We start from the raw sequence: 14,309 nt of genomic DNA, 5'->3' as shown, positions 1-14,309 counted from the left end.
AATGAGAGAGATTGTTCAATTGAATTTATATATGATGGACATTCAGCCTTAAATGGTTATACTGTCATAGATATAACGGTATTTATGGGTAGGCTTACTTGTAATTTATGAATAAAATAGATCTATATGTAGTTTGTTGTAATGTGATTCCTGATTTTTCTAGACTGTTGAGACGCACCCCAGGGGCGTACAGCACAGGTTCAAGCGTCTCAACGTGGAGTGCTGATCTAGGATCAAGTCCCCTGTCCATGCTTTTTCTGCATGTGTGGATCTAAAAGGCTAAACTGATCTAAATCAGCACTCCTGCTCGGAGAATGCTTGATGCTAGGCCTGAATCATGCAGAATGGCTGTGAATCAAGCTACTGCCGTCATGGTAGCCAGAACGGTCACCTGGGGGCTGTGTACCTGACCTGACAGTCCTAATAATGGTGGTAGGCCGCTATGTAATAAAGTTCTAATCGACTTTTGCTAGTTAATATAAATGTATTTAAAAATGTGCCCGTCCATCTAGCCGTTGGTTCTCTCTGTAATGAGCATCCGCCATGCTGAGCACAGAAACCACGCAACGCACACGCACACCCCACCAACACACAACACTACACAACAACACATACACAACACGTAGGTTCTCATTCTTTAAATAAACCATAGTCACACTGGTTTGATGAAGCAGGCAGCTGTAGCTCTCTTGGGAGATTTGATCAGCAGGAAGAGAGAGAAGGCAGTGGTAGGTGAAAGGTCTGTGTGTGTGTGTAGCTGCTGGTCCACAATCTGCTCTGGATCCATGTATTATACAGCTGGCTGGATACTGAGCGGAGAATGTACTGTGTGGTGTGTGTGTTCTGTTTGTGCAGCTGGAGAAAGACTTCTTCCCGCTATTGGTAATAAACAACTGTGAGCAGACAGAAGACAAAGACAGACAAAGACAAGCTTTGAAGATGGGATTGTTTGGTAATCGGGGCTTTACAAAACTGAAACAATGTTAAACACACGAAGGGAACCGAAATAACGTTTATGTAAAACCACTTTAGTGATTTCAGCAGATGACCAACTAACCACCATGGGGATTTATGAGTGGGCAGTGGTCGGTGGTGGGAAGCACAGCCACAGTTAAAATATATTAGATTGAGACAAGGTCTTTTGTCATCTCTTTTTTTCCCTCATCCTTTTCATATGTTTTAATGGTTCGCCATTGAAAGAGGACCGTAGGAGAAGCCAGGAAAGACTGGTAGGAGATCGAGTCGGGAGGATTTAGATTTGAACCCAATGTCCAGCTCTGGTATACGTGCCCAGGTCAGTGCACTAATAATTACTGGACCACCGGTCACGTAATTTTTCTGGGGAGGTGCCTTTTCTGTCTTGTTTAGATATGGTTATGGAGACTAATGGGTTCTGAAGGTCTGGTCTATATATGGATGAATGACTATGGTTCTGAAGGTCTTGTCTATATATGGATTATGACTGTGGGTTTGAAGGTCTTATTTAGATCATTTAGATCATGGATGCATACTGTGGTTCTGAAGGTCTTTGTTTATATCACTGGATGGATGACTGTGGTTCTGAAGTCTTGTCTATATATGATGAATGATTATGGGTTCTGAAGGGTTTGTTTAGATCATGGATTGGACTAAACTGTGGTTCTGAAGGTTTTTGTTTAGATCATGGGATGGATAGACTGTGGTTTGAAGGTCTTGTTTTAGATCATGGATGAATGGACTTGTGGTTCTGAAGGTTTGTTTAGCTCATGACTATGGTTCTGAAGGTCTTGTTTAGAATCATGGATGGATGACTGATGGTTCTGAGGTCTACTGGTAGGTGTTGTCAGTTTTGTTAAAGGTGCCGCGGAGACAAAGTTTCCTGATCTAATATATGGTCTTCAGTAATAAAGAAACGGAGGACCAGCAATGTATGTTCAAGTGTGGTGACACCAAAGGAGAGAAGATCTTAGTGTTTAACTCTTGATCTACGGTGAGCCATAAGAGTTTCTGAGATTCATGCTGGTGGCACTTAGACATGTCTGTCAATCAGTCTCAGTTTGAAACAGGCGTGACTTTGTAATGCAAAACATAAAAGGACTTTACCAGAAAAGTATGGATTAATTCGCCAAAGGGCCTATGCATTAGGCAAACAGCGGGCAGTATCATAGGAGTTTCATTAACATCGCCAGTCAGTCATTTCATGCAGCTCTCAGTCTCCAGTAAATACTGTTATCTTTGTTAAGACAATGGAGGGTTTTGGTCATCTTCTGGGACCAAAACTATGGCTAGCTAGCTTTGGTGCGCAATCAACAAAGGTGTGTTATTACAGCGTATTTATTCCTAACCAACTTCCTGTGTCTCTGATGGCAGCATAATCATCTCATTAACGAAGACCAGGAAGTTAACAGTTTTTTAAAAAAATCTAATAACTGAAATACAGGAATTTGAAAATGGAAACAGGTTAGAAGTCATCTGGTAAGAAGTGTCATCTGTAAGACAGTTTATTCCTCACAATTCAGGTACATTCTAAAGACACAAGCGTTTGACCATTATGATTACTAGGGGTCTTTAGCCAGCACTTAAGAGGTCCAGTCCAAACTAACGCCCGCGCTTACTTAGGCCTTGGTTTGATGTCCCCTAGAAAAGATTGAAATGGATTGGGATCAAGTATTTAAACAAAGACCTTGGAGTAGGGGCTAATGATCCGTTTGGAATGGGGCAAGCAGGCTCAGCTCACCACCGTCTTGTTGATGAGTTCACAGCTTCATGTCTTATGAGAATATCATCATACCAAACAATATCATCACAGCTAGCAAGAACGTGCCCTAAAGGTTCTCTTTTGGTTGTTTGAAATAACTTTCCCACAGTGTTTTGGGACCAATATCTGTTGCTGGGATCACATAATATGATATAATGTGCTGTATAATCATTTAATCACAGGTTGGGTGGCACTTTAATTGGGGTGGACGGGTTGTGGTAAGGCTGGAGCGGAGTCATGGAATGATATGTAAACACATGGTTTTGATGCCATTCCATTTGCTCATTCAGCCATTATTATGAGCCGTCCTCCCCTCAGCCTCCACTGATTTCATCATCATACCATTGTAGTCCAGTTGACTATTCCCATCACAGTTAAGAGAATTTTACTATTTCAATTGATCTCTGTTTCTGGTGTAAATGGCATGTTCTAGAAGGGTCCAGACCGTTGTTGTGTGAAGATTTGTCTTGTTTTTCATACGTTTCTCCAGCCATGATACACTTCCTCTATGCTTGTTGGTGCAGTATCAGGGCACAATAAAAGACATGAAACAAAAGCTCAAAAACACCCAAATATTGTCTTTTAGAATGGACTTTCACTATAGTGATGTGGTCTTAGATGTTTGACATGTTAAATTTGTATCCGGAAATGTATCCACAACATTCTAATCCATTTTTGGTCAACTTGCACTGTTTCCCCTGCAGCTGTGCAGGTTGAGCGCGCCCCTTTGTAACAGGACACAGCCCGCGCAGCACAGCTGCTAGAAGAAACGCCTCCGCGCCAAAATGGAAGATAACGTTAGATAACAATTTATGTGTACAACATCTAAAGACTACATCACTATAGTGACAGTCCGTTTCTAAAACAACATATTTGGTGGTTTTGTTCATGTCTTTTTGCGTTGCCCGATTACTGCACAACGACAAGGAAGTGTATCACGTGGGGTAAGTTTCTCAAAAACAAGCCAAATCACAAAAAATGTCTGAACCCTTCTAGGACCATTCTTTATCACAATAGAGATCTACTTCAGAAATATGAAAATGTGCTTTTTTAACTAGTCAGGACATCATACAGGAACCTCGTCTATCAGCCATCGTTGTGCCCACAGGTATGTCCTGACACAGCTGCTCCTGAAGGCAGGAGCGATGGTGTACGGCTTCTTGGGGTGCTTCATACAGCGTCCCGGTATGTGGTCGTAGAAGCCTTCCTCGGCCAGCCGGTTCCCTTCCTGTCAAACTCCAGGCTGGCATAAGATCAGGTCAAGACCTTCATGGGGAGGAAGACATGGAAATACATGAATGAGGAGGAGGCTTACTAAATACCTTATAACTATTTATTTTATTTTTCAGAGAGCTGATGCCAATGACCAGATGCCACTCCCTTATGTGAGCACAATGTATACTTGTTATCTTGGGTTCAGAGGTTGTTACAGCAGTGGTGATATAGGTCTATAGTTAGCCCACACTATGCATGTTTAAAACAGGATGTCTGATCTTCAACCTGAATTGCAATACATCTTGTTAAAAGTTGCCTTACCCCTGTATGGTGGTCAAAGTACAACACTATGAAAGGATTGGTTGGTTCAAGAACATGAAAGGAGTTTCTCAAAGCTATAAACACACAACGCGTGTTCATCCTATTTAAACAGATATACACTCACCCTACAAATAAATGTGCTAAAATGCTATTGGTGCTTCGTAGCAGTGAACTGCAGGCCGCTGCTCAATAAATGTCCAGAAACAAAATCATGCATTGCCAGTTGTACAGTCTCCAGCATGATCAATTCTTTATATCCATCAGACCAACAAGCTACAGATTCCCTGGAGTCAAAAGATGATGTGTTCGCTGCAAGACTTCACAAGCCTCTTGATGAATATTTCACAACATCCTGGTGTAACCATAGCACAAGTGCTCGCTGACAACCAAAGAAATAACGAGATGAGATGATTCACAGAATGTTTCTTAGAACATCTGATATCAGTATGTATCGCAATCGTCTTCAGGGTAGGAGTGCTGATCTAGAATCAGTTTTGCCTTTAAGATAAAATGATCAAGATATGGAAAGGGTGGACCTGATCTCTAGAACAGCACTTTTTGAAATGGGGCACCAGGCTCTGGTGATGATGTGAACCGCTCTCACTCCATTTCTCCTCGGGGTAGCCTGAGACTCTAATTCAAAAGCTCTTCCTGTGTCACGCAACCATGACATTCATGAATCATTTATGCAGATTAAGCAGGGACATTATGCATACCCGTTCCTCACAACAGCAGCAGGTTGGGGATTGCCATACTGCTTCGGTCTCTTTCTCCGGCCCTCCAGACTGATGGTAACATCCATCTATTATTGATGCATGTACCTACTTTGTTCACATGACTCATCTGGATCACATCATCTACTTTAAATGGCAGTAAGGATTAATGCTAATCGAACCTGATAGTTATTGACACGCACGCTCCAACACCTCCAATGTGTAAATAACACAAGCCCAATCAAGTCTCTGTTTTTATCAACTCCAGTCTTTCGATTCCTAGCCAATAACAAAGATCTCAGGCATGAATGTTAAATCATTCCATTTCTGAAGGACATCTACTCCTGCTGTGCGCAAAATGCCATGCTCTCTCTCTCTCGCTCTTCTCTCTCTTCTCTCTCTCCTCTACTCTCTCTCTCTCTCTCTCTCTTCTCTTCTCTCTCTTTCTCTCTCTCTCTCCTCTCTCTTCTCTCTCTTCTTCTCAGCTCTCTCTCTCTCTCTCCTCTCTCTCTCTTCTCTCTTCTCTCTCTCTCTCTCTCCCTCTCTATCTCTCTCTCTCTCTTCTCTCTCTCCTCGTCCTCTCTCTCTCTCTCTCTCTCTCTCTCTCACTGCTTATCCTCTCTCCGCTCCCCTCTTCTGTTTTCTCTCATCTCTCTGCTGTGTTCTCTCTCTCTGCAGCGTTTCTCTCTCTCTCGCTGTTTCTCTCCTCGCTGTGTTCTCTCCTCTTCTGAGTCCGGTTCTCTTGCTCTCTCTTCTCTCTCTCTCTCTGGCTGCTTCTCTCGCTCTGTCTCTCTCTCTGGCCTGTGTTCTCTCTCTCTCTGCTCTCTGCCTGTGGTTCTTCCTCTCTCTTCTCTGCTGTGTCTGCCTTCTCTCTCTCTCTGGGGGCCCTGGTGTTCTCTCTCTCACGCTGTGTGTGTCTCTCTCTCTCAGCTGTGTCTCATCCTCTCAGCTGGTGTTCTCTCTCTCACTCCCTGCTGCGTTTCTCTCTCGTCGCTCTCGCTGTGGGTTCCTCTCTCCCTTCTGCCGCTCTCTCGACGTCGGTGCTCTCTCTCTCTCTGGTGCCGTGTTCTCACGCTGTCTCTCGTCTCTGTTGCCTCTCTCTCTTTTCCTCCCTCCCCCCTCGTCCGTTTTTCCTCGTCTCGTGGATCTTTCTTACCTCGTGGAGTTCTCGGAGTCTCGGCGCGGCGCCGCAGGGAGACTCTCCTAGCGGACGATGGCTCCCACGGTACGGGACTCTGCCGGAGGTAGCTTCAATTTCCTGCTACGAGGCGGTTCACGCTCTCGTGTAGTAGACGAGTCACCTCTGACAGGCTCGGTCAGATCGATCTCTCTCTCACAATGGTAAGAAGTATCTGAACAAGAGGAAAATCCTTGAGACAAGTTTCAATGCTCAGCAGATGGCAATCCTGGCAGGGTAGCAATTTGTGTTGTGTCCACAACACACACACACCACACACACACACACACAACACTCCAGACCTTTGCTTTCTTTGCACCCCAGGACAAAGAGACATTCGTTATGAGGTGGATCTGCTGTTATGAAAAGAGGGGGAACATAAATATGGTCTAAACCCTTCTGTCAGCACTGGGAATATTCAGGTACTGGATAAGGTGCTCTTCTTGTTGCTATGTGAAAACCATGACGATAATAAAGCAAAATCTGGTGGCACGGCAAGACAGACATTTTTTTTTAATCTCTTCTCATGTATTTAAATTTGGCTTTGCATTATGGTCTATCTGTAGTTTCCTTGACAACAGCCATGATAGGTTCATGCAGAGGTATTCAAGGCTGCAGGACGAGTCAGAGTCGAGAGAAATTCTATAAACCAGCTGTTCACGGTCAGAGGGAGCCCTAAACTGAAGACGTGATTGGTTGGTATAGAGACTATAGAAAGGCTACACCCCATGGAACTTTTTTCACATTTTCTTGTGTTTTAAGTGGGATTGGAAATAGATTTAACAGTTTTTTTTTTTTAAAGTCAAGTTGAATAGAAAATATTTTGTTTTTTTTACAAATGATAAAAATGAAACAACTAAAATAATCTTTTGCAAAGTATTCACCCTCTTTGTTTAGACCAAACTTAATTTAGTTTACTTGGCTCACAAATCAAATAAAGGACTCCCTCTGTGTGAAATAAGGGTTGACATGATTTTTAATGACTATCCTTTCTCTGTCGCCCCATACATACAACATATGTAAGGTCCCTCAGTCAATATTACATTTCAACACAGATTCAACTACAAAAACCAGGGGAGCTTTAATCGGGCCTCATAAAGGAGGGCAGTGATTGGTAGATGGGTAACAATAACAATTAGACATTGAATATATTTTAAGCTTGGTCAAGGTAATAATGATGCTGTGGGATGATGTATTAAACCACCAGACACATCAATGATGCAGTCGTCCTTCTGAACTGAGCTGCAGGACAGAAGGAAACTGCTTAAGGATGTCACCATGACGCCATTGGTGATTTTAAAACAGCTAGAGTTCAATGGCTGTGATGGGAGAAAACTGAGGATGGATCAACAACATTGGTAGTGACTCCACAATAATGACCTAAATGACAGGAGTGAAAGAAGAATACAAATATACAGAATACATGCATATGTATGCAACAAGGCACTAAAGTAATACTGCAAAAAAAACAAGGAAAAAAATGCAAAGCCTTATAACAAATCCAACACAACACATCACTGAGTAACTGCCTCCTTATTTTCAAGCATGGTGGTAGCTGCATCATGGTTGGGTATGCTTGAACATCGGCAAAGCTGGGGAGTTTTTCAGGATGAAAAGAAACGGGATGGCTATTGCGCAGGTAAAACCTAGAGGAAAACCTACTTCGTCTGCTTTACACCAGACACTGGGAGAGGAATTCACCTTTCAACAGGACATAACCTACAACACAAAGCCAAATCTACTGGAGTTGCTTACCAAGAACACAGTGAATGTTCCTGTGGCCAAGTTACAGTTTTGACTTAAACTCTGCATGAAAATATATGGCAAGACGTGAAAATTTTTGTCTAGCCATGATCTCCAACACCTTGACAGATCTTGAAGAATTTTCAAAGAAATAATAGGCTAATATTGCACAATACAGGTGTGCAAAGCGCTTAGAGACTTACCCAAGAAACTGACCGCTGAAATCTCTGCCAAATGTTGTTTCTGACATGTATTGACACAGAGGGTGAATACTTATCTAATCAAGGTATATTAGGGTTTTATTTCCATTCATCTTTTTTTTTCTTGACTTTTTCTTCCACTTTGACATGAGTATTTTGTGAAGATCGTTGACAAAAAAGAAAAATTAAATAAATTTTTTATCCACTTTGGAACGCAACAAAAATGTGAAAAAAGTTAAAGGAGTGTAGACTTCTATAGTCCACCGCCGCCAAAGAAGTGAACCTGGTTACAAGTGAACCTGGTTACAAGTGAACCTGGTTACAAGTGAACTCTTGTTTGAGCTGGCGAGTAGAGTGCATGAGGTGAGTTAGGGCGATATTTAGAATTGACACAAGGTTAATGCCAGACAGGGAGTGAATTCATACATAGCTATTAGCGCGCATAACATATGCGGTCTCGCTCTGAGGCCTTGAAGTAGTTGTTTCCCTTGCTCTGCTTTGTGGGGGCGATGGGTAAGACGATGGGTGGCTGTTGTCGATGTGTGCAGAGGGTCCTGGTTCGAGCCCAGGTGGGCGAGGAGAGGGACGGAAGCTATACTGTTACACATGAAGGAGCGTGGTTATGACCAGTTTGGTTCCAGAAGTCATGATGACATTTGCCACAGCTCAAATAGACTCAGAGACAACAAACACATTTCCTCCCCAGGGTCGGTATTTCATATCCTATCTAATGATTAAACTGTGACGGTCTGGATTAAAATAGTTGAGGTTGACAGTGCAAAAAATAAGTATTCACCATCCAAGAGATTACAATGCTAATAACATTATCAATATATCTTTCTTATTATAACCAGCAGCAGCAGAGTTGATTACAATAGAATTATGCAACTTCACCAATGATCCACAGTGCTTATTTGGGTGCTCAGGGTAGATGTTACCAGATCTAGGATCAGTTTATCCTCCCCCTACCCAATGATTAACCTTTAGGGGGTAAATGACCTTGGATCAGTGTTGGGGCAATTCCATCCATCCCTTCCATAGTATTTGCATTAAGTGTCACATGACAGGTGTGTGGCAGACGTAAGATTGTTATTGCAGGAACGACCATTTTGATCAGTCTTGATGATGGTGCTATACCACCATCTTGTGGAGGAAACCAAAACAGAACTTTGATCTGACACTAACATGGTGTCACGTTTGGAGAATGTGAATGCATCCCAAATGGCACCCTTTCCCCTAAATAGTGCACTACTTCTGAACAGGCCATAGGGGAACAAAGATTAACTGGTGTAAAGGGAAGAAAGACGAACATTGCAAGGCCGTGCCAGGGATTTAGGTAATAAGATAGTGTTATGATAACACCAGATGGTAATATACAACAGGCAAACTAAAGTACAATGTGTCAACACACACTGTGAGGATCCGTCGTCGACTAGGGTCATTCTCGTCTATCTGTCTCGTGTAAATGTTTTCACCTTTCAGGTCCACACTGTCCTGACCACAAGTCACTGGAATGTCCTGACAAGGTAGGAAAACAGTCAGGACTTTTTCATGTCCTGAATTTGTTAACATTTTATTTTACGCTTAAGGGTTAGGTTAGGAGTAGGTTTAGGTTAGGCATTTGGGTTTGGAGTTAGGTTAAAGGTTATGGGTTAGGGAAAAGAGGATTTTGATTGGGAATACATTTTTACTCCCCAAAAAGTAAAAAATGAATCACGAAAACTAAGCTCTGTGCATGTGTGTGGCTATGTGCGTACTGAAAGAAGGTACCATCACGCTTACCTGACTCGGTAGATATAAAGGATATTTGGTTGTTGTGTAAAACCAATATAGAGATCACAGAAAAATAGAATAGGTTCTCACACAAAGTGGACGGACTCCAATATCTTCTTCTTTGTGATTTTTTCTGTGTTTTTTCTTTTTTTTTCTTGCACAGCAGGGCAAAAAGCTTGTGTGTGTGTGTGTGTAGACTAACACTAACCTGTCTCCAAGGCCTCCTCTCTGGTGTTGTCGTCGGCGGCAGGCTGTCTGATGTTCCAAGAAGTCAGAGCAGTGACATCATATCCTCCATGCTGGTGAGCTTCACATGTCCATGTGGTTACTGGTGCCCTGGGTCAAGTACTTGGCTAAAGCAGGTCTTACCGTGCTTAAACAAGCCCTGAATTATCTCCTCTGTTCTACCTCATCGTGCATGCTGAGGAACACAGCGATGCGCTCACAGCTAGCATACTTGGGGTGCTTGAAGAGCTGGTTGAGAGGAGAGTATAAACGGGTTAGTGTAGGCATAGTTTTTCTATTTCCCTGTCATTTACGGAGCAAATTACATCAAATAATGCATGTAAATTAACCATTAAAATGTCTGTTAGGTTTATGAAAGTACTTAGGTATGAGGTGTTAGACTGGTAATTATTATGATTCACACACATTAAGGGTACTGCCAGTTTAACACTCTAGGAGGTCACCAACTGGAGACATTGACAAACGAATTGTTTGAGTTATTTGTTATTTTAAAAAGCAATATTAATTATACCATTACATTTTAGTCATTTAGCAGACGCTCTTATCCAGAGCGACTTACAGTAGATGTGCATACATTTTATTATAATATAAAAAAAAAAATGTTTGTTTATTTTTTTACATACTGAGACAAGGATATCCCTACCTGCCAAGAGGCAGACGCTCTTATCCAGAGCGGACTTACAGTAGAGTGCATACATTTTATTACATTTTTACATACTGAGACAAGGATATCCTACGGCCAAACCCTCCCTACCGGCCAAACGCCTCCATAACCCGGACGACGCTATGCCAACTTGTTGCGTCGCCCCACGGATTTCCCGGTAGCGGGCCGGCTGCGAACAAGAGCCTGGGGCGCGAACCCAGCCAGCTGGGCGCGAACCCAGAGACTCTGGTGGCGCAGCTTAGCACTGGGATGCCAGTGCCCCTAGACCACTGCGCCACCCGGGAGTCTACAATATCGTCTTCTGTTAGTAAAAGACAAGTTACATATATTGAAAGCATTCATGGCTAGTGGTCTTCTGCTTGCAGGTATATCAGACAATACTAAACACAAAAGTAGCTATAGAGAACAATAGTAATGGCATGTTTTTGGAGGCACCAACTCATACCTGCGTTCAACAAATCAGGCTTTGGCTCCACAGGCTGTCTAGCCACACACCGGGTTACCAGGTGGCTGCATGGAGGGGGGGGGGGGGGGGGATATCCACCAACCACGAGGGGGCACCATTGGTTCGTTTTTAGGACATTTTTAACCACAGGCACCAGGGAACCTTTGTCAAAGCCTGTGGGGAAATTAATGGAATTTTTGGGATAAACGCCAAAATTAGGTATGTGGTATACACAGGCTTAGGAGATCTTAGATGTTTGTTCTTTGAGATCATCTCCATCAGCTAACATTACTTTGTGATTTTCAAAACAATTATCTGAAAAAGCACATAAAAGGCTTCATAATTCATTAAGGTCATGTTAACTGACTGATATTATCTCATAGAGCAAAACATACCAGATATCCTAATGCAACATTCAAATTAACTGGGAACTCGGAAATCTTAGACTTCTGAGTGAGAGAAAAAAACGAACTCTGACTGGATTGTTTTTTGAAAGGTCAACTGGGAATTCCAAGTCCAAMACTCTGGCATCTTTCTGAGCTCCGAATTTCCGAAATGAAGATCACTGACGTCGTGATTTGACCTCTTTTTCCCAAGTTCCCATTTGTCTTGAAAGCACCATAAACCTGTGTTAATCTCAGATCTTATTTTCGACATTTATCCCAGAACCCMATTTTTTCCCGCATTCAATTTCCCATTGAAATGGCTGAACGAAACAGATTTCCGGTTTTTAGGACTACAAACTGGTGAACTCTATTGGCCACGCGMCGATGACGACAGGACACATGCATACACAAAATGAGCTTGTAGCGTTGTAAAAAAAAAAAAAAATGCACTAGCACATTGTAAATGTGATACCCAGTTTTTTGTTACATGATTGTTTATATCTCACTGCAGTTACCTTTTGCGAAATGACTCGAGACTGGCGAAGTTTCTCTTGATCGTCCAACGCAGCTACTCGTTTCTTTATTTCTCTCCTCATAGCTTGTTTGGCTGCACGCAAGGCGGCCATGCTGGCTAATGTAAAACTCGTGTCCAAAGATAAAAATGTTGCAATGTGTGTGAGTTCAGGGAAGACAGCAAGTTAGGCTGGCCTTRAAATKAGCAAATTCTACATTTGGATTGGACTCAGCTAGCCACGTAATTGATTTGCCAATCAATCATTAAACAGACTGCAATAACATAATTATCATCTATATGGCTATCACACTACCCCACYGGCATTATTTGACAGCCCAGTGACGTGTGTCRGATTGTCTGTGACGTCACCACCAATTTTACAGTCGGAGTTGAAGTGAAAAAAGTAACAAATAGACAGTGTCTGGTTGGGGGTAGGGAAGAGGAGAGAAAAGACCGACCCAACAACACCGCGTAGAGTTAGCAAACCTACAATYGTGGTTGTTAGATATCGTTMGTTTTTCTTRCCTAGCTAGTCTTTTCCGAAGTCCAAGAAAGTTATCGTGGGCTAGCTACTTAAGAGTAGAAACGTAACGTTAAACAGAAGGTAAGGCAACGTCAGTTCAAACAAGCTAGYTACTGATAGGTCTGGGTAGCCAGTAGATATCRCACTAACTTTTAATGATGCTTTGGATCTTTATTTAACTACAGCATCTAATGTTCTGGTAYAGMTAAGTTATCTAACTAACGTTAGTGTGACTATATATACGATATACTATCCTGCCAGTGCTACTACGTTAGCTAGCTAGTTAACGTCGTTAGCTACTGTAACTGTATCATACAGTGTATGACCTAGGTCCTTGAAAACTAGGTTAGTGTCCACTTATCCAAGGACGGCTAGCCTGCACAAAACTTTAACACTTGATGTTAACTAACGTTAGCTAGCTACCTTAAAAAAAACAATGTTACATGCCCTGTTTTTAAATTAGGATTTTAACTATAATAAGTCAGTGGAGACGAGATGCATAGGCAGTTAACTACATAATTTAATGTTTGACGTCGGCAACTTCTTAGACGTACAGTAGATAACGTTTGCTTAACGTTACACTGATAAATGGCAGTTAATTAAGAGGTCGCTAACATTACATTTACGTTATGGCTGGTTACAATACTTTGTCAGTGACAATTTGTTATTATACTTGTTTTCTGTCACTATTGTATGGGGGGGTGTATACTTTCACATACCTGTCCCCAGCTGTGTTTTTAAAAGGTGTAAATGATTGACGTTTAATTTGTGCAAGACGATAAAATATATGGGCGTGGTTTGCTAAACAAACACCAATGACCATGGATTATGTGTAGTCAGTTGAGTATGTTACGTTGTGGGATCATTCTGCGTCTGATGTCGGATGTACTATGCTGGTGTAGAGACGGAGAAAGAGAGGAGTAGAAGGAGAGAGAGGGAAATTGGTACGTTTCTTGAGGTTGGTCCAATACAAAGTTACATGATTGTGATGGACACCCATTTCWGGTTTATTCTCAACCAACGTTATTTGTCTCTGCCTAARTTGCCTGTTACAATGATGCACTTATCTGAACAATACTGGGCACTGTTGAGACRGGCAGTAAAACGATAATACAGGCTAGGCTGGGGATTTACAACAACCTTTTTCACACAGTTCCATGTGATTTGAACCGCAATTTACTACACTCACTGCAAGCTACTGTAAGAGCTCCTCACTAGGTTCATTGTTGCAAGTTTTCATTGTCTGTTTATGTTTGGATAATGTTGTGTAGTTGATGGCAGCATTTATTTTCCCAGTTTGATATTGTAGCTAATGTGCTTGGTTAGGACAATCAAATAGTTTTTATGATGGTAGAGTACAATKCCCTTCGCTTTGTTGCATCTCTTATATTGGACTATTTTGAGTCCTAATGGAGGAACCATACTTCCTCTGTTGCTGCTAGGTCCATCTACTACTAGAGACCTAGTGTTGCTGTATCTGTAGCAAGACAGCTGTTCAGTTAAAATGATAGCTCACTAGCTAAATAAACAAAGCCAATGTCAAATCGTAATGTAGGCTAACACCTGTGATGTCATGTGGATGTAGGCTAGCCTATGGCAATGGGTTYCTGTGACTTGGATAGTGTTGGCCTATTCAAACAACACTAGTAGGC

At 42.1% G+C, this 14,309-nt stretch overlaps 1 protein-coding gene across 1 annotated transcript in view; it reads right to left on the bottom strand.

The window, feature by feature from the left end:
• Positions 1-12,335, bottom strand: part of mthfs (5,10-methenyltetrahydrofolate synthetase (5-formyltetrahydrofolate cyclo-ligase)) — a 21,390-nt gene extending 9,055 nt beyond the window's left edge. The window contains 8 exon segments of the mRNA XM_070440691.1: positions 3,844-3,869; positions 3,872-4,003; positions 10,088-10,156; positions 10,159-10,191; positions 10,194-10,234; positions 10,236-10,287; positions 10,290-10,353; positions 12,136-12,335. Coding sequence (XP_070296792.1) covers positions 3,844-3,869; positions 3,872-4,003; positions 10,088-10,156; positions 10,159-10,191; positions 10,194-10,234; positions 10,236-10,287; positions 10,290-10,353; positions 12,136-12,246 — 528 coding nt within the window. The 5' untranslated portion in view covers positions 12,247-12,335.
• Positions 12,336-14,309: the final 1,974 nt, after the last annotated feature.

Source organism: Salvelinus sp. IW2-2015, unplaced genomic scaffold (assembly GCF_002910315.2).
Source record: "Salvelinus sp. IW2-2015 unplaced genomic scaffold, ASM291031v2 Un_scaffold2839, whole genome shotgun sequence".
NCBI lineage: Eukaryota > Metazoa > Chordata > Actinopteri > Salmoniformes > Salmonidae > Salvelinus > Salvelinus sp. IW2-2015.
This window is presented reverse-complemented; position numbering and strand designations above follow the sequence as displayed.